The 19,385-nt window shown below is 36.2% G+C and overlaps 1 protein-coding gene across 5 annotated transcripts in view; it reads right to left on the reverse strand.

The window, feature by feature from the left end:
• DOCK7 (dedicator of cytokinesis 7) overlaps window positions 1–19,385 on the reverse strand; it is a 201,817-nt gene that overhangs the window by 81,326 nt on the left and 101,106 nt on the right. For all 5 annotated transcript variants that reach the window (XM_045802186.2, XM_045802187.2, XM_045802190.2 and 2 more), the window contains 5 exons: window positions 17,544–17,614; window positions 13,662–13,800; window positions 12,584–12,685; window positions 5,535–5,621; window positions 883–1,114 (listed from right to left, as the gene is read on the reverse strand). In XM_045802186.2, coding sequence (XP_045658142.2) covers window positions 883–1,114; window positions 5,535–5,621; window positions 12,584–12,685; window positions 13,662–13,800; window positions 17,544–17,614 — 631 coding nt within the window. The remainder of the gene's footprint in view (window positions 1–882; window positions 1,115–5,534; window positions 5,622–12,583; window positions 12,686–13,661; window positions 13,801–17,543; window positions 17,615–19,385) is intronic.

Below are 19,385 nucleotides of genomic sequence, written 5' to 3' on the forward strand. Positions count from 1 at the left end.
TCCCATTTCATCTCCCTCACCGCCAATATCATCATTAATCACCAACCCTCTAATTTATGACTGCTTACAATTCCCCCCAAATTTCCCAGTTCATTTATCTGTCTGTATGCCATGCATATACTATGTCATCTCCCTGGACTAGTTATTTACCTGTCAGACTCCCACTCATCTTTAAATGTTTGACCCACAAATCACCTCTACTAACAAGTCCCCCCAAAATAAAATTCCAAGGAGCCGAACACTCCTCTCCTTTGTGCAACCATTTAACACAAAATTTTTATAATGTGTTTTTCTTGCAAACGCAACTACTTTGCAGGATTTGGGTGGAAGCTATTAGGCAAAGTAGAGGAACAAATCTTGGAAAGAGTAGGAAACAGGAATACCTCTAATTCTAGAATAACACAGAAGAAAACGAGAATATAGAGATTTTGAGTTAATGAAGAAAAGAACAGCTATTTTAAATAGAGGATAGCAGATGAGTAAAAATGTAGGCTAGGTAAATCACACATCATGTAAAAAGCAAAATGATTTATCTGTTTGCTGTTTTCCAAAATAGTCACTGAGATCCTTAAAATCAGGAAGTAAGCCTTGGACAGAGTCTATCAGTGTTTGGCACATAGTAAGTGTTTAATCAATATTTGGTAAGTGGATAAATGAATTTGTTTCCATAATCTGAGTTGAAGTCCATATGGCACATTTTATAAAAACAAACAAACAAAAGTTACTTTCTGGCATCAGAAACAAGTAACACCCCGCCCTCTCCTCCCCAAAATCAAACATAGTCTACATAGATAACAAATAGTAAACCATGATTCTATTTCTACAAAACTAGAAATGCCAAGTTACAAATTTCCTAATTCCCCAAACATAAGTAAAAATTACCTATTTGGCCAGCAATGACAGGCGGTCTAACAACTAAAAGTATCAGTTTATCAAGCAGAAGATGAAGAAATCGGACAACTGGTTCCAACTGAGATGAATTCAACGCTGAAATACTGCTCTTCAATTCATTTTCTAAGTTATTTTCCATGATCCGCATGTCTCCAATTCGGACTGGGAACATGTGTTCATCCAGAGCATTGACCAGAGCAAAAAATTTATCAAGATAAGGATCCTAAAACAAAGAAGGAACAAAAGCACTAACCAATTATAAATGTAAATTCCCCAAACTTTGGACCATATAAATAGAAAATATTGTATATAAAATAGCTCATATAAAATATGTGAAATATTTTATATAATATAAAACAGCTCATATAAATTAATAATACAAAAAAGTACACAAGTATATACAAACCTCGTTTCCAATTAAACACTACATCTATTCTCATTTATTATTGTTAAGTGGCCATTTTGAACACTTTCGATTACTCAGAACTCTACTGATACTAATTAAGGATTTTTCCCCCCAGTGTGAGTCCATCTTATTGTTTTAGAACTTAATGACCGTGCAGCAGGTCTGTCAGGACAAGGCCTGTGCCCATTATTAATTTACTACCTCTCAGCTCCATCCAAACCCACCATCTTTGCCACAATTTGTAATACTGGAGCTGGACTCTTCACAATGCATTTCTCCTTTGCCAGCTGGCCTGTGGTTAGGCTCTGACCACAGAGGGTGCAGGAAACAGCCTTCCTTCTTCCTGTTTTCCTGACAGCAGCTAGCAAATGTGAATGCTGGGGTTCAGAGGTGAGGGACAGGGCAGCAGTGTTCACACCACCAATGGGAGCTCTTGCTCCCTAGCAGATGCTCTCCACACCACGGCACGGCAGGCAATGTGTGTCTGTAGCGGCGGTGTCCTCTCCTCAGAGGTCTGATTCTTAGCCGAACTTCAGGACCCTCCTCTAGGTTTCCAAGTTCCTTCCATATCACTTTCTGCAACTGCTATCTCTGTTACGATCACCAAATTTTCTTGTACCCCATTTACTAGTGAATCACCTTTAACCCAGTTAACAATTATTTATATGTAAATTGTCTCCATTTGAATTACTGGCAATTTCCATCTCCTGACTAAATCCTGACTGCTATTATTTAACCTCCTTCTACACTAACAGAACCACAGTCTTATTTAAAGCAATCACGTGTCCAGTCCCAGGGCAGATGCTTGCTCCCCCAGCCTGCTTTACGCCTACTGATGAGATGTGTATTGTGGTGACCATGTGTATAATGCTGATCAAGGAGATGTGAGGAATCTGTTGGAACTCTGGGACACTTTTACTTAGTTAATAGTGAAAATAAACCTTAAGACAATAATGCTGAACACCTTCATTCACATTTGTAGTTCTAATATTGTTCTAATTTAATACGTAGGATTTATTTTTTTTTTAAGATTTTATTTGACAGAGAGAGACACAGCCAGTGAGAGAGGGAACACAAGCAGGGGGAGTGGGAGAGGAAGAAGCAGGCTCCCAGCGGAGCAGGGAGCCCGATGTGGGGCTTGATCCCAGACCCCTAGGATCACGCCCTGGGCCAAAGGCAGACGCTTAACGACCGAGCCACCCAGGTGCCCCTTGATATGTAGGATTTAAATGAATAAAAAATTACTGAGTCCTAACTATACATCCAGTAAATTTCAAAGAACTACCAGCAAAGTATAAAACATTATAAGAAACATCACTGTGTTCAGTCGATCCTTTTAAGAAGACAATACATGATGAAATTGTTTTACATAGTGGCAAAAATTTATAAAATCTTGAGTATTACACATCAGGACTGTGAATGCCAGAGTACTACAAAGTAGATATTTCCACTTTATCTTCCCTTACATTCTATAGATTCTAAATCATCTATATAATATATTTTGCCCCAATCCTTTGTCACATAAAGATAACACATGTATCTGCCTCTATAAAAACAAAGTTAGGAGTAAAAGATAAATATACCACCAACTCTAAAAAGAGAAAACTAATAATGACTATAGGAATAAAAAAAAAACTATGAAGAATAATGTGTTTTTATACTTAAGAAGATATGATACTATTAAGGGAAAGAATACATTTCAACAGTATACTGTAACATCAATCTTATCATTATCAAAAGAGTAAAATATCCAGTACCAGAAAAGAGAACATTCCACTGGAGCCATTCTTTTACTGAGATCTACCTGTATAATTCTAAATAAAACCTATTTACGACCTTTTGTTGTTGTTGTTTTAAAACGTAACATGGAGGTGCTCTGTCTTCTTATTTTTCCCTAGTTTTCACTACAGAAAAGAGTCAACATAGCAAGTTTAAGACTGCTATCATTTGGAAGGCCAGCTTACACAACTGGTCCTTGGATGGCATCTGGAAACTTGGATTTCGAGAGAGTTCCAACTGATAAGGGATGACTCGTTATACCTAAATTGTTTGTGCAAACAACATGGGTTATGCTGAAAACGTGCTTCCCTTCTGGGAGTCGAGAATTTTGGAATGTGATAGCCAGAGGATGCCGATGTTACATCCTATGGTAAAAATCCTGGGAACTAAGTCTCTAATGAATGAGTTTCCTCTGATAGACAACATTTCACACGTGCCGCTTCCACTTACCCTATGTGACTCCACTAGGAGAGGATCCTGGAAGCTTGTGCTTTCTTTCCTGTGGACTTGACCTCTTTTCCCTTAGCTGATTTTATTTTATCTTTCACTAAAATAAATCACTGCTGTGAATATGGCTGTATGGTGAGTTCTGTTAGAAAATCCTTGAAGCTGAGGGTGGCCTTGGAAATCTCTGTATACCACCCTGTCCCTTTTCAAGTTGGATTCCATTTTAAACAGTTGCCTCTTCTCACTCTACATTTTCTCCCTGGATAATCACTCACCAGTATAGTTTTAGCTATTTACTCTGCCACCTTCAATGTTAAACTTGAAATTAATTACAACTGCCTTGGGATATTTTTATCTGAAGTACATAGGCACTTCAAACTCAACAGGCTCAAAAATAAACTCACAGTAGCTCCAGAATCCTCTCCATTATCTCCATAATCTCTCTTAGCATGCAACCAAATTTACTTCTCTCATCTTTCCAATTTAGGTTAGAAATCACCACCTACCTAGACTCTAAATTCTGTGGCATTCAAGGTCCCTCATAATCTGTTACCAGCCTGATCTTCTTTTCTCATCTATCACGATTTCCCCACGCACTATAAATTACATTCACTCCAGAATACTTGCCTGTCCTTAGACTACTATCCCTTTGCACTTGCATTCTATCATCGGAATTGCCCACCCTCTCTCTGTATGGTAAATGCCTACTTATCAATACAACATCTCAGTTCCCAGCAGAACAGACAACTCTCTACTCTTGAAAAGATTTCGTTTATACATCTAACACAGTACTAACTTTATTGTACTGCAATTATTTTTATATTTTCCCCTATTACACTGTAAGGTCTTTGAAAGGAAGTTTCTTTCCTTGACAGGTAACAACATCCCTGACTACATGGAGCTTACAGCCTAAAATGGGGAAAGAACCAATAAATAAATGCATACGTACATACACATACACACACACATATTATACACACAGTAAGAAAAAGCAAAAGTGCAAGAGTACAGGTAAGAGCTAGAAGCAGTAGCAACTGTAGGGTAAGATAATACAGAATCATAGGGCTGCTATGTTTAAGAGTCTCCAGGAAATGGACGCCTGGGTGGCTCAGTTGGTTAAGCGTCTGCCTTTGGCTCAGGTCATGATCCTAGGGTCCCAGGGTCAAGGCCCACATCAGGCTCCCTGCTCAGCAGAGAGTCTGCTTTTCCCTCTTTCTCTGTGTGCTCATGCACATGCTCCCTCCTCCACCTCAAATAAATAAATTTTTTAAAAAAAGAAAGTCTCGGGGCACCTGGGTGGCACAGCGGTTAAGCATCTGCCTTCGGCTCAGGGTGTGATCCCGGCGTTGTGGGATCGAGCCCCACGTCAGGCTCCTCCGCTATGAGCCTGCTTCTTCCTCTCCCACTCCCCCTGCTTGTGTTCCCTCTATCGCTGGCTGTTTCTATCTCTGTCTACTAAATAAATAAATAAATCTTTAAAAAAAAAAAAAAAAAAGAAAAGAAAGAAAGTCTCCAGGAAAGGCCTGAGGTATGCAGAAGTCTTACTGAAAAGAAGTGCATGTCAGGAGGAAAAGTATTCCAGCTAGATAAAGAGTAAATATACAGGCTTTGAGGGGAGCCTGGCATATTCCAGATAAACAGTGAAGACTACAGAGCAAATGATCCCTACAAATTCTTAACATTTGAAATACCTGAGTCTATGAGGAATAAAATGGGTTAGATGATGGTTTTCAACTATCATTCTGCAATGTACCAGAAATTTACAAAGAAAAAAAAAAAGTCACTGAATTGTTCAAAATGAAGTCCATGACATTTTGAAGAGCAGAAAGTCTGCTTGTGTAGAAATTAAAAGGCTTTTGTTGACTCCTTTAAAAAGTAACTTCTAAATCTATACATTTCTGACATATAATCTTGTAAGTTACACCAGATAATGAAACTGATTTAAGTAGTAGATAATATGTTCATTCACTCATGTGAAAATTGATCATAAAAATTATTAAAACTCACTTACTTGTGTATGGATAGATGAAACAGCAACAACTTCAACATTAAAAACACCTTTGTGATTATCAACCCATTTCATGCCAGGCAGAGGAACCTGTAAGATATTAAATATATTAAATATAATTATCACAGATAAAACTTAAGTTAATTAGAAATTCTGAAAACAAAAAACTTAAGAGAAAAATATCCTCAATGAGGAAAAATCCTGTGGAAATATATTATTATACATGTAAATTAATGTAAAACTTGTTATTATAAAATCATTGTTTCTTACAAGAGAATTAAAAGGCTCAAGGAGAAAAAGCAGAAAATATCAACTCTAAATTCTATCTTCCCAAAGCCATACCCCTTTATATCATTCCAAATCTTCCTCTGTGCACATGTATTTTTATACACACCCTACCCTTGCATAAGTAATACAAAACATTATTTTAAACCTGTTTTTCACATATTATATTGTGAATGTCTTTTCATGTCAATATAGTCACATCTACAGTATCATTTTAATGGTTTATAATACTCTGCTTTTAAAAAATGCCTGTTTTGTTTTAATAAGGCTGTAAAATAGTCACAGCAAAGGAATTCTGTTTTAAAGGTTAGAAAACTTTTTCTGATGTACATTGCTAGTAAAGTTAATTAAAATTTTATCATAAAAGTTATTTTTAAAAAGAGTACATCACTTCTCTCTATTCCTCCTGCTAAGTACAGCTGAACATGATACACAAAATAAACACTGAAAGGTAGAAAGAAGAATGCAAACGACTACCTCGGGATGTGAGGAAATATAAAGTAGTGTTTCCTGGGTTCTATTTTTTGCCTCATAGCTCCTGACTAGGCGCTAGAAAAGCTGGCAACCCAGAAACGCCAGAGTAGACAAAAACAAGCTCCGAGAAAAGCCTGCTCTCTTTAATCAAAGCCAACAATTGCCCTACTCTGGCCAAACACAAAGAAACAAGCTGCAGCCCCACCCACCCTCCACAGGCTGAGTAGGGGGCGCAGGTGTCCACCCTCAGCTGGCAGTAATGAGGTACCCTGATTCTCCACCCCACCCCCCAACACACTGGGTGGTATCAGAGAAGGTAGAGATGGAAACTGGTCCTAGCCCAGTGGTAACAAGCACCCACGCCAACTGTGGTGTCACTGGAAGCCAAGCAGGAGCAGTACCAAGGTGCCCCTTCCTCCTCACACGTCAGCGGAGGCCTCGTGGGGAGCCTGAAGTCCCACCTCTATCCATTAATATTAGCACCCTAAAACCACTGCAAAGTGAGGAATGTGCCCTTTACCTGTTGCATGAATGTGGCAATAGTGCCTCCCCCTACTGCTAAACCCCAAGGCTTGAATAAGATCTGAGGTCCTAACATAATACCCAAGAGGTCTTCAATAGAATAAAAAATCTTGCATCACACTAAGAACCAGAAAAATCTCAAATGAGAAAAGGCAATCAACAAACACTAAGATGACACAGATGCTGGACCATCATTAAAAACAAAAAACAACAACAAAAAAAGCAGGCTTCAACAAGCAATTACAAATATCTGTGAAATAAAAGACCAAAATAGAGAGTCTCAAGAAAAAAAAAAATTTTAGGCTTCCCCATGGTTTCATTTTTTTTTTTATCACGTGTAGAAAAGAAAACCAACTAAAGTCCCTCTTACAAAAGTCAACACTAAGTTGGTAAGAAATGCAATGTCTCTACTGAGGTAAATACAGGTTTTGAAACTTTTGTAAAAGAAAGAAGGTGAAGTAAATTGAAACTATTCAAAGCAAGAATTAGTAATAGCTCTTTCAACTCAAAGCACTTGCTTTTGGCTTAAAAAAACAGGATACACAAATAAAATGAACACAGACTGCTTTAAATATAGTGGTTCTCAAAGTCTGATCTGAGGACCAGCAGCATAAACGTCCTGTAGGCACTTGGAAATGTAAATAACCAAGCCCCAACCCAGACGCGCGGCAGGGTGAGGTTCAGCAGCTGGCATGACAGCAACTCTCCAGGTGATTCTGATGCATGCTAAAGGCAAGAACTGCTGTCTTAAAGCTCTAACAAGCAGTGTGGCAATAGGAATGCCATCATAGCTGCGAACACTTCTTTAGCCCTTTTCACGTACCTTGCACCACTCCAAGGGCTCTACAGACTACTATCGTTTGATCCCCAATCCCTTTCTTAAAGCATTAATTATTCTCAATTTACAGAGGAGAAAATTCAGGCACAGAGAATATTTTAGTCGGCTTGGGCTGCCGTAACAAAATGCCATACACTGGGTGACTTAACCACAGCAAGTTATTTTCTCACAGTCTGGAGACTAGAAGTCCAAAATCAAGGCGCCAACATGGTCAGTTTCTGGTGAGAAACCCTTCCTAGCTTGCAGACGGCCACCTTCTCACTGTGTCTTCACACAGCCAAGAGTAAGAGGACTCTGATGTCTCTTCTTAAGGCACTAATCATGAGGCCCCACCCTCCTGACCTCATCTAAAACTCATTTGAACCTAATTAACTCCCATAGATCTCATCTCCAAATACTAGCACACACTGGGGGTTAGAACTTCAACATATGAATTTGGGGGTTGCAGTGGGGGGGATGAGGTGGGGAGTGGGGAGACATAATTCAGTCCGTAGCAGAGAGCTTAAGAAACTTACCCGAGGTTACACAACTAATAAATGGTGAGGCCAGGAGTGAAACCCTGAAAATAATGATACACCGCCTTTCGAAAGTATATGAGATTTGAAACAGCAACAATAAAAACTTCAACAATCCCTACCCCTCAAATGTTAACCTTGCTAAACCTCGTGTATATTTTTCAAAGTATTCATCACCCAATTACTGATGTGTACCTGAGGTGTGAGTCTGGTTGTCACTATATTGTTTGTTTTTATATTTTTATTCTAAATGTTCTACTGGGGAGTGCCTGGGTGGCTCAGTAGGTTGAGTGTTCTGCTTGTGATTTTGGCTCAGGTCATAATCTCAGGGTTGTGAGAATGACCTCTGCATCGGGCTCTACTCTGGGTGTGGAGCCTGCTTAAGATTCTCTCTCTCCCGGGTGCCTGGATGGCTCAGTTGGTTGAACAAATGCCTCTGGCTCAGGTCATGATCCTCGAGTCCCAGGATTGAGTCACACATCACGCTCCCTGCTCAGGAGGGAGCCTGCTTCTCACCTCAACCCTATCCCCACCATGCACACTCTCTCTCTCATTCTCTCTCAAAAAAACCAAAATACAAAACAAAAAAAAACCTTCTTTCTCCCTATCAAAAAATAAATGAATGAATGTTCTACTGGGATATTAAAATCTGTATTACTGTTCTTAACTACTGCACCACTGTATGGATGTAATACTTAATATGGATGTAATACTTTAATACTTAATTAAATTCTTGGGTAAGCCATGTAATTTTCATTTTTTATGTTTTGCTAATACCAATAATCATAATTTTTTCCTTTTTTTCAGACAGAAACAAAATATATTAAAAATATTACATAGTATATGTTAACTAACTTGAATTTAAATAAAATAAAATAATTTTAAAATAAAAATAAGGGGTGCCCGAGTGGCTCAGACGATTAAGCATCTGCCTTCAGCTCAGGCCATGATCCTGGAGTCTTGGAATCCAGCTCCACATCAGGCTGCCTGCTCAGCGGGGAGTCTGCTTCTCCTTCTCCCTCTGCTCCCCCCCAACTCATGCTCTCTCTCTCTCTCATTCTCTCTCTCAAATAAATAAAATCTTTAAAAACAAAACTAAATAAAATAAAAATAAAAATATTACAGTTATCTATTGCACACTTCCATGTTAATATTTAATACATCTGTGTTGGCATGGCATGTCCTGACTATGCTTGGTAAAACCTGGTACGCTCTTTGTAGAAATGAGGACACAGATGTATCACGCACATTCAACTAACATAGTTAAAATAAGTGAGCTACTCAGGATGTCACAGATTTAGCCCAACTCTAACCTAGGTCAGAGAAGTGAAATACCCAGTGAACCTGGGCAAATGAGATATTAAAAATACTTTTTTAAAAGGTTGCTAGGTTATATTCTTTACTGCATGTCATTGGTGATTCATTGCAAAATGGCACTCAAGCTGTGGAATGGGAGGAATTATGGTGGGATTTGGCAAATGGGTTTGTATTTCACAGCCCAGAGTCCTCCCTCTCCACATGCCAGTGAAATGCCTGCCCTCCCCCAATGGGGGAGTGGGATGAGGGAGATGCAGAGAAATGGCCAATGTTTCTGTGGAGAAGAGAACAGAACAGATAGTCATCATTGCCAAATGGCTAATCACTTTGAGAAACTCTATATGGTCGCAACAAAATTTTCATTTTTTAGTTTTTGCTAATATCAACAATCCTGTAACTTTTTAAATTCATACAACAAATATTTATTGAAGGCTTTAGACAATTTTCTAGGTACTAAGGTTCCATGGCAAACATAAGGTCTGCCCTCAGGGAGCCTATCCACCATTTCTTATAGAGAAAAATAAGGAAATAAACAATAATTTCAGATAGTGGTAAGTATTAAGTAAATAAAATTGAATTAAAAATGATAGAGTATATCAGCAATGTGGTGGAGGGAAGGGTTGGAAATTTGTGCAGTAAGCAAAGACCTCTCTGAGAAGGTAATATTTTATAGATAATTCTGATAATGAAAAGAATCCAGCCATGTGAAATTCAGAAAGAGGAAATAAAATTCAAAGGCCTAGAAGTAGGAAAAAGTTTAGAAGCAGCTGTTAAGTGTAGAAGAAGGGGCTCAGGGATGGTAGAAGATGATGTTAAAGAGGTGGAAAAGTTAAGATCCTTTGGAGATTTGGAGGTCATAGGGAAAAACCTAGATTATATTCTAAGTACAATGAAATGCCAGCAAAATATAGATACACTATATAAACATTATATATGATCATAAAGAAACACTAAGTCTTGGCAATATCATGCTGAATAAAAAAAGCAAGTCCCCTAGAGATTATATACAGCATAATACCATTTTCATTAAATTCATAAATTAAGCAAAGTAAAAATGTATTGTCTAGACATACATATACCTCAATTAAAAAGTAGTTTTAAGAGGCTAGTTTTCAAAACAAGTGAATGCACTTAATGCCATGGAACTGGACACTTAAAAATGGTTAAAATGGTAAATTTTATGTTACGTATATTTTACCACAATTTTTTTAAGTGTCTGCCTTCGGCTTAGGTCATGATCCCGGGGTCCTGGGATGGAGCCTCCTATCGGGTTCCCTGCTCAGCGGGAATCTGCTTCTCCCTTTACCTCCCCTCCATCCCCACTTGTGCTCTCTCTCTCAAATAAATAAAATTTAAAAAAATACAAAAGCTTAAACACTGAATAACATATCAATTGTACTATACATCTATAGTCAAATCCAAATCATGACCATTTTCTTTATATATGAACATACACAGCATAGTAGCTAGAAGAAAACCATCAGCCTCCCTATAGAAAGCTGACCTTGCATTTGCAAATCAATTAAGAATAAATGCATAACTTCCATAAAATCAGATTTTCTTTTAAAATATTTCCTTTTGCAATATAGAATGCAATCCCTGACAGAAGACTACCTGATTTTACTGAGAAGATGTGTTCCTGGAAAACTGAATGAAAGGTTTGGCAGGGGGGAGAGAGGAAGGAGTCATATTTCTTTCCTACTGTCTTTATTCATTCATCTTATTTATTATAATAAATACTTACTGACCTCCTGCTGTGAGCCAAGCACTATTCGAAATACTTGCAGATAGAGCAAAGCAAAAGAAAGACGAAGTCCCTACCTTCCTGGAATTTATACTCTGTAGATAATAAATAAACAAAGATATATGAAGTATAAAGTCAACGATTAAGTATTATGAGGACAAAGCAAAGTAAAGGGATAAAAAAATGGTGGAGGCTGCACTGAAAACGAAGTGCTCGGAGACACTCTCTGAAGAGGCAGGATCTGAGCGGCTATCTGGATGAAATGAAGAAGCTAGCCTGCTGATGGAGCACCGCCAGCAGAGGAAGTGCAAAGGGCCTGACATGGGAATGCACGACTGAGGAACAGCCAAGGCGCTGTGCTGTGTGGCTGGGACAGAGTAAGTGACAAAGAACAGTAAGCAAGGAGGTCAGAGCAGGAGCTCTCCGCTGCCTCTGTGTTTTTAAAAATAAAAACAATACAAATTTATTTGTGAATATTTTTCGAGTTGTATTCGGAAAATAAATGCCACCAGGAGAACATTCCCAAGACATAGTTCATATTAATGCATACAAACAATTATGTTCAAATCATCATGTAACAGTTCTCTCATAAAGCACTTTGGTTTTTGAATAGTGGCTACTGATTCTTTTTGAGATTTTTCCAATGTTTGTTTCTTTCAAGTCATTTCTTTCAAGTCAAGTCTAATGATGACATATGTCATCATTACAGCTGCTAATGTCTCCTGTATTGCATGTTTATAGCTTCTTTACTTTCACATACATGATCATCAATTACAAAAATATTCTAAAAAATTTGTTGGTACTCCTTCCCCCAGACTTTCAGTGAAATGTTGTTTACTTAAAAAAAAAAAAAAAAACTCATTTATGTAACGCTTTTCATGTTACAATATGAAAATTCTCTAAATTTGCCTTTTAAGTTCATATTTCACATATTATTTTGGTTTTAAAATCAATATACTGGGGCGCCTGGGTGGCACAGCGGTTAAGCGTCTGCCTTCGGCTCAGGGCGTGATCCCGGCGTTATGGGATCGAGCCCCACATCAGGCTCCTCCGCTATGAGCCTGCTTCTTCCTCTCCCACTCCCCCTGCTTGTGTTCCCTCCCTCGCTGGCTGTCTCTATCTCTGTTGAATAAATAAATTAAAAAAATAAAATAAAATAAAATAAAATCAATATACTTAGATTAAAAGCTTTAAGTATTCTACAGACTAATTTTACCTCTAAGAGAAAACAATATTATTACTTCATTATCTACATACTTCTAGATAGAATAGCAAGGTCTTGTTTGAGAAAAACACCTTTGTAATGAAAAAATTCATTTCATTCCATCTGGAGAGTTTCAACATGAGAGATACTGACCTCAGGAGATAGTACAGAATAAGCCTGTGGTGGTTTTTCCAGTGAAACTGGTAGGCAAAACTGCCCGGTCTTTAATCGTCCATTCTGAAGCATTGGTATCCACTTTTAATTAAAAAGGAAACAATATTAAGTTAAATATGTTTGTTACAAAAGTAAATTACTTGGAAAATCTGTTTTAAGAACCTGGTATGAGCCAAATTTGTCTCGTATCACCAAACACCAAGAGAATTTAATTAAATAATAATAGGTTTCATGATTCCTCTAAAGAAAAGCTTCCCTGACAGTATTTTATTAAGGAGGATCCCCAAAACATTATTATTACTAACTAACCATGCAATATTTAAATCTATAGGGGGTCCTTATTACCCCAGAAAAGGCTGGAGTAGAAGAAAAAGCCCACAAAGTGGATCCAGTTTAGAAGGGGGTAATAATGTCAATGTATATAGGGAAAGGTTTGATTAAACATGAATGTTGACAACAAAACTAAAAAGCATGAACATAAACTTATTTTGTTACATTTAGCAAAATTCATTTCATAAACCGCAAGAGACCAAAAAAACAAAAAAACAAAACAAAACAAAAAAACCTGAGTCAAATGTTGATTTTTCTCTTTTGGGTAGCAGCATGATTTTCCTGACAAAGTTGTGACAGCACACCATGACATCCATAACCTTCACCTTAGGTTTACCCTTGCAATTCAATCATCATGATTTTCAAAAAATACTCAAGTTTTAGTTGCCTTTAATTAAAGCCAAAAGAATTTTAATGGCCAAGGGTCTCTTTTAATCACTTTACATTGAAACCATTCTCTTCTGGAGAACCCTTAAAACTAATATATTTACACTGTATTGTTGGGTAAACACATAATAATCAGGACCAACAACGAAGTGTTTACACATGTCAGGTAATTAATTATACTAGTTAATTACATTAATGAGTATTTTCTTATTATGATGACTTTTCTAACCACTACAGGGAATCAGATAAGGAACATTCAAGTAATAATGAACACCAACTACATCTCAAATACTGTATTTTTAAGATTGAAGAGCTAAATATTAAATAAAAATATACTTACTGTATATCCAACAGGAGTTTCAAGAGGAGTATTTTGTTTTTGTTGACAACTAACATGATAAAAAGTAAAAAGCAAATGATGATGGTCAGTTAAAGTAGCAGGGAGCTTAACCTTGATTTCTTCATGAAAATCAGGAGACCTTCACACAAAAAACAAAACAAAACAAATCAATAGTCAGTAATTTGTCAAAATAAGTAATTATTGCATTTGTATATTTGAGTAAGTTTTAAGTTAATTTCAGGATTCATGCTTAATTTTTCTTCTAGTACAAAGTATTTTTCTCTATTCCCAAGTTTTAAGTAACTAACTCCTATTTCCAGCTGAGTGAGCTGCCTCTGCTTCTGAAATTTCTCATCCCATTTTTATTAATGAGCTGGGTAATCCTATTTTAAAATTCATTAATAATCACCACCTTGATGCCGAGATCTCCATTTGATTGGAAATTATATAAAAGAGCAGACTAGTCAAGGCTTTCTATATTCTGATACACATTATATAGAAAAAATAATAGGAGTTTTTATAAGCAGATATTTTAAAACCATACCATAAAAAAACATTTTTCTATTATAGGAGTGTAGCTTCATGTTAAAGATTAATATGTATTATCTTTTTGTAAAAAAGAAAAAAACAAATATCTCTAGACAACTTAGTATTAAGTTGGGCTCTCAATGGAATATTTCATATCAATTATTCCATTGCTAAAGAAACAGATGTTAATAAAACATAAACTAATGCATTGACAGCTAAGAGAAAAAAAAACAAAAAGAAAAGAAAAAAAATCAGGGAACACCTACAAATTGCATTTGTCGCACAGTTTAGAAGTGCTCCCAGCCAGTATAAGAATACAACATATTTTGATCATATTTGATCAAAGCAATGGCATTTTCACCTCAATATTAATTGAGAGTGGTTCCTAGAAGCATTTTTATAGAAAAGTACCCTTGCTATTTATGATATAGACTTAAAAAGGGATAGAACCTTAGCATCCCAACCTTTCATATTCAGTTAGTATCTCAGAGTTATATTCAACAAAAATGCAACCAAACCATATAGCTCCAAATAATTAAAAGTGAAGCCTGTTCCACAATTTAGGAGGTTTTTTTCCTCTGATGCTAATAAGTCTAGTATCCTTCCATTTCAAATAAGCCTCAAAACACTAACAACTGTAGATCTGATCACAGAAATATTAGGTAGATGAGGCTTTTAATACCTACAAGAAAGATAATTAATACTAGCCATTTGAGAATTTGATGATTTGGGTGAATAAAAGATGCTATGCATCTTATTACTGATCTCACTAATCACCACTGAATTATGAGAAAGTTGAATTTACTAACAATGTTAGACAGTATTGTCATTTTAATTCTACTAATGCTGAGAGCAACAAAAAAAAAAGATATATCTACAAATTGAGATACTTTAAGAAATTACTACCTTCTTTATCAATATCTTTCTTGGTACTGAATGTTTTAGTTCATTTCTTTTCTGAAATACTATGTGAAGGCTTTTATGGAAAATTAAGCATCTATGAGTTATTCATCAACAAGTACTTTTAATTGTTCACCTTTATGCTAAGTATTGTGTTATTTTTGTGGTGGTTTAATAGATAAACATGAAAAATATAATTACCCTCAAAAAATATATAATTTAGTAGAAATATAAATAAGACAGACATATATCAATAGCAATGCTATAAAGCAGGGGTTGGCAAACTATGGCCCATAGGCCAAATCCAGTCCACTGCCTGGTTTTGTATAGTCTACAAATTAAGAATTTTTATATTTTTAAGTCGTTTTAAAAAAATAAAAATAACATATCATTTGAAATATTACATGAAATTCAAATTTCAGTGTTCATAAATAAAATTTTATTGGAAGACAGCCATGCCCATTCATTTGCAACTTTACTTACTGTCCATGGCTGTTTTTGCACTGTAACAGCAGGGCTGAGTAATTGTTACAGAGACCATATGGCCCACAAGCCCTAAAACAAACCTACTAGGCCCTTTGCAGAAAAAGTTTGCCAACCCCTGGTCTAGAGCATATAAGGTTAAGTGCTTCAAGGAGAGAATTGAACAGATTATTTCAAGCTTTGGATCAGGGAATTGTGTTTAGGAAACTATATGAGATGGGCCTTAAAGAATGAGTAGGAGTCCAATCAACAGAGAGAATCGGTATTATAATAGAAAAAGGGATCCAAGAAAAGCCTAGAAACAGAACAGCACAGAATATGTTTGGTAATCAGGCAAAAGAAAATCATCAAGATGGAAAGGATGACTGGATATTAGAAAAAAGAAGAAGGAAAGCAAGGATGTTTCAGATTCTGAATCAAAAGAACTGGAAAAATTGTGATACCATTAATAAAAATTAAGAGTCAGACAGAGATAGGGTCCAGAAGAGGATCAGGGATAAACACATGGAAACTGAGAAGGCAGCAGGGCACCTTGAACATGCCCAAGAGGCCACTAAAAATATTGTCTACACCTCACAAAGAAGGTTATGACTGAAAATAAAGAGTTGGGAACAATCCAAATAAAGATAAAAGTAGTAGCAGTTTCACTGACTCTAACTCTGAGATATACATATAAGATTATTTACGGAGAGTAAAGTAAAGAAAAAGAAGGCTATGGGTGAAACCTTGGTGTTTTGCATGGAATGTCTATACCAAAAAAAAAAAAAAAAAAAAAAAGGAAAGAAAGAAAGAAAGAAAAATTAGAGTAATTACCACCAGAAAAAAAAGCTGTCCACAGAGATGGGAGGACACAAAGAGGGTAGTAAAGGGTGAGAGAGAATAAAGTTTTAAGGAGGGCAGGGAAAAACCATGCTACACAGCAACACTGAAGAGAGACCTTTGTTTTGTTTTTTAAGTACAGAAGACTTAAGCTTTTTTTGACAGTAAGAGTGGAGCCAGTGAAGTAGGGACTGATGGGACAAGAGAAGGGTTAAGTGATGGAGTCACACTCTGAAAGAGCAAGAATGAAACTGGAGGAAAGCAGAAGGGAAAGACTCACACTGAGCCAGGTGTGCACCCCGACTGCCCTTGAACCAGAAGGAAAGGCAGACCCGGCAGAGATCATCAGAGATAAAGAGGAGACAAGTGGATGGTTCTCAAGTTGGATGGTCTCAATCCACTTAATAAAGTAGGAACACCAAAAGTAAGGCAAACAGAGAATACGTAGGATCTAGAGAAAGGAGGAGAAAGGCTTAAAATACATCCTACTAAACGACAGAGGGTAAAAAAGCGATGATGACAAGATTACCAAAGAGTGGTGGGTCTGAAAAGAAGATGAAATAAAGTAAAATGAATTTCTTCAGCCCAATCATATGGATAAAATGATGTCAATTTGTGATCATCTTGATTGGTAGAATTTTGTGATTTTTCTCCAACAGCATTCAATAATCAAAAAAAAAAAAAAAAAGAAAAGAAAGTAAGCAGAGATGGAAAGTCACCCAAAGTTAAAAATTTCCAAAAGAAGTAAACTGGAAGGGTCCTAAGTCAAAGGATTATTAGATTTTGCGAACACTACCAATTTAACTGACTAATGGCTCTAAGCTTAGTAAAGAGTTAAGTAAAACTACAAAGTGTCGAGGGTAAAATAACAGGGAAAGTCCAAAGGACCAGAGGCCACAATGATAATCAATAACAGTATAATAAAAATGAAAGGGTCAGAGAATTTGATACAAAAGATGTTTTGTGTATAAAGTCTTATATTTGATGTCTACGGAAAATATGCAACTACAGGTTGAAAATTTTAACTCTGATGTCAGCTGTCTTGAATTTGCACATTCAGTGCAGCAAAGCATTTGGTAAACACACTAACGTGAGTGCTAACAATGCCACTGAGAAGTGAGTAACTTTGAAAGAAATATTTGAATTCAGTACCTGTTATGATATACTACGGCTGTATAGGCTTCCTTTGAAAATTCTGAACAGCTAGATTTACCAAAGATTACCTGTAACAAATAACAGCATGTTGAAACTTTGTTGTAATAAATGCTGGATGTTCATATCTATGTAAGAATTTGTCTGATTTAATAACTATTGGAGAACAATGGGCAAAATCAGCCCAATGAAGAACAATGTGCCTACTGACGCTCATTAATAAGTTCAATTGCTTTTTCAACTATAGACCCATCTGACATTCAAACATTTGAAAAGTTTCTACCCATATTTCCTTTTTCTTAAAGAAGGTGAAGAATTCATTTTAAAATCTGGATGTAGCATATCATTTGGAAATTTATGTAAGAAATATGGTCTTAGAATGGTAGTATATATCTACTATAAATTGGTGGCTTCTCCACTAAAACAGTAATCATTCTATAAGTCAAATATAAATTATTTATAAATGATTTTTAAAAATCCTATTTTAGGTCAAGCTATGTATCCTTTGCTTCCAGTATTCCTTACAAGCTACTCTATAAAGAAGGAGGAGGCCATTCTTATATTCTTTCATATGTGTTAAAAAAAAAAAAAAATCCACCACAACAAAAAAAGTATACCCCTATTGGAGAAAGGTTAGAGGTAAAATAATTCAGTCTTGTATATCTGCCTCTTGAGTTCTAATACCAATATTATAGTTAATTAGGGCAGCTGATTAGATAAATGGCTTATGATTCCTATGTGAGATAGTTAGGCTTGCAATGTTAACTAGCCATAAGTTAAACTCTTATGTCTGGCCAGCCATCTCTACATATGCAGAAATAAGTACATGGACATGTCATCACACTTCCATCAACACAACTGGTAAAATAACTCAAACTTTATATCTTATACAAAGGCATTAATTGGTACCATCCATAAATAAAAAGAACATATTAACCGATATTTGTGTTTCTTTTTGTAACAGTTCAAGCAGGTCCTTTTATTTTAAGGGTGTGTAAAGGTGTAATAATTATGACTCTCCTAGATAAGTCTAATTTCATCAATTTGCTAAGAATACGTTACCATATTTTTATAAAATGTTGTTCCAATGCCAGATTTTGAAGTTTATGATTTTATCATATCAATGTTATATGATCAAAACATTATCTTAGGATCCATTTGAGTAGTCCTTATTTTTCTAAAAATTAAGCCAAGACAATGTGTCTGTGTTTCTATACTTTCAACCAGCCACTAGGATAAACAGAAAAGTATTCATTTTCATATGACTAATAATACACAAATGAAAGGACTGCAGTACCTTTTTTCCCCGAGAAGCTATCACTTTTCACAAAGTAACTCATTTATTTTCAGAAATGAATGATAAAAAAGGGGAAAGTGTTCCCTTTTTTGACCATCTGACAGGTATTTTTAACCATTCATCAACACAAGCTGAGCATCATTTCCGTGCCAAGCACTATGACAAGCATCAAGATACAATCATGGCATGGTCCCTGCCCTCAAGGAGCTCACAATCTAGTGGACAAGATGAAGAAATAAACATATAATCTTAAAGTGATAAGGCCCATAAAAGAAATCAGAAGATGCTATGGTAGCACCAAAAGAGGGAGTGGTCTAACTGCCAATGTGGCTGGATGCAGCTGGAATTCTGCAGAGGAGGCCATATATATGCTAAGACAAGGAAGAGTTTGTTAGGCAAACAATAACAACAAATTATCTTATATATACTACATTTGTCATAAGCTCAAATCCATGGGACAATTCACCTACAACAAAGCACCTATTTTCACAATCCAGTATCTTTTCATCAACTGTGATAGTACATTCATTCCTTCAGCAGAAATA

Source organism: Ursus americanus, chromosome 12 (assembly GCF_024610735.1).
Source record: "Ursus americanus isolate L20-20 chromosome 12, mUrsAme1.1.p, whole genome shotgun sequence".
Taxonomy (NCBI): domain Eukaryota; kingdom Metazoa; phylum Chordata; class Mammalia; order Carnivora; family Ursidae; genus Ursus; species Ursus americanus.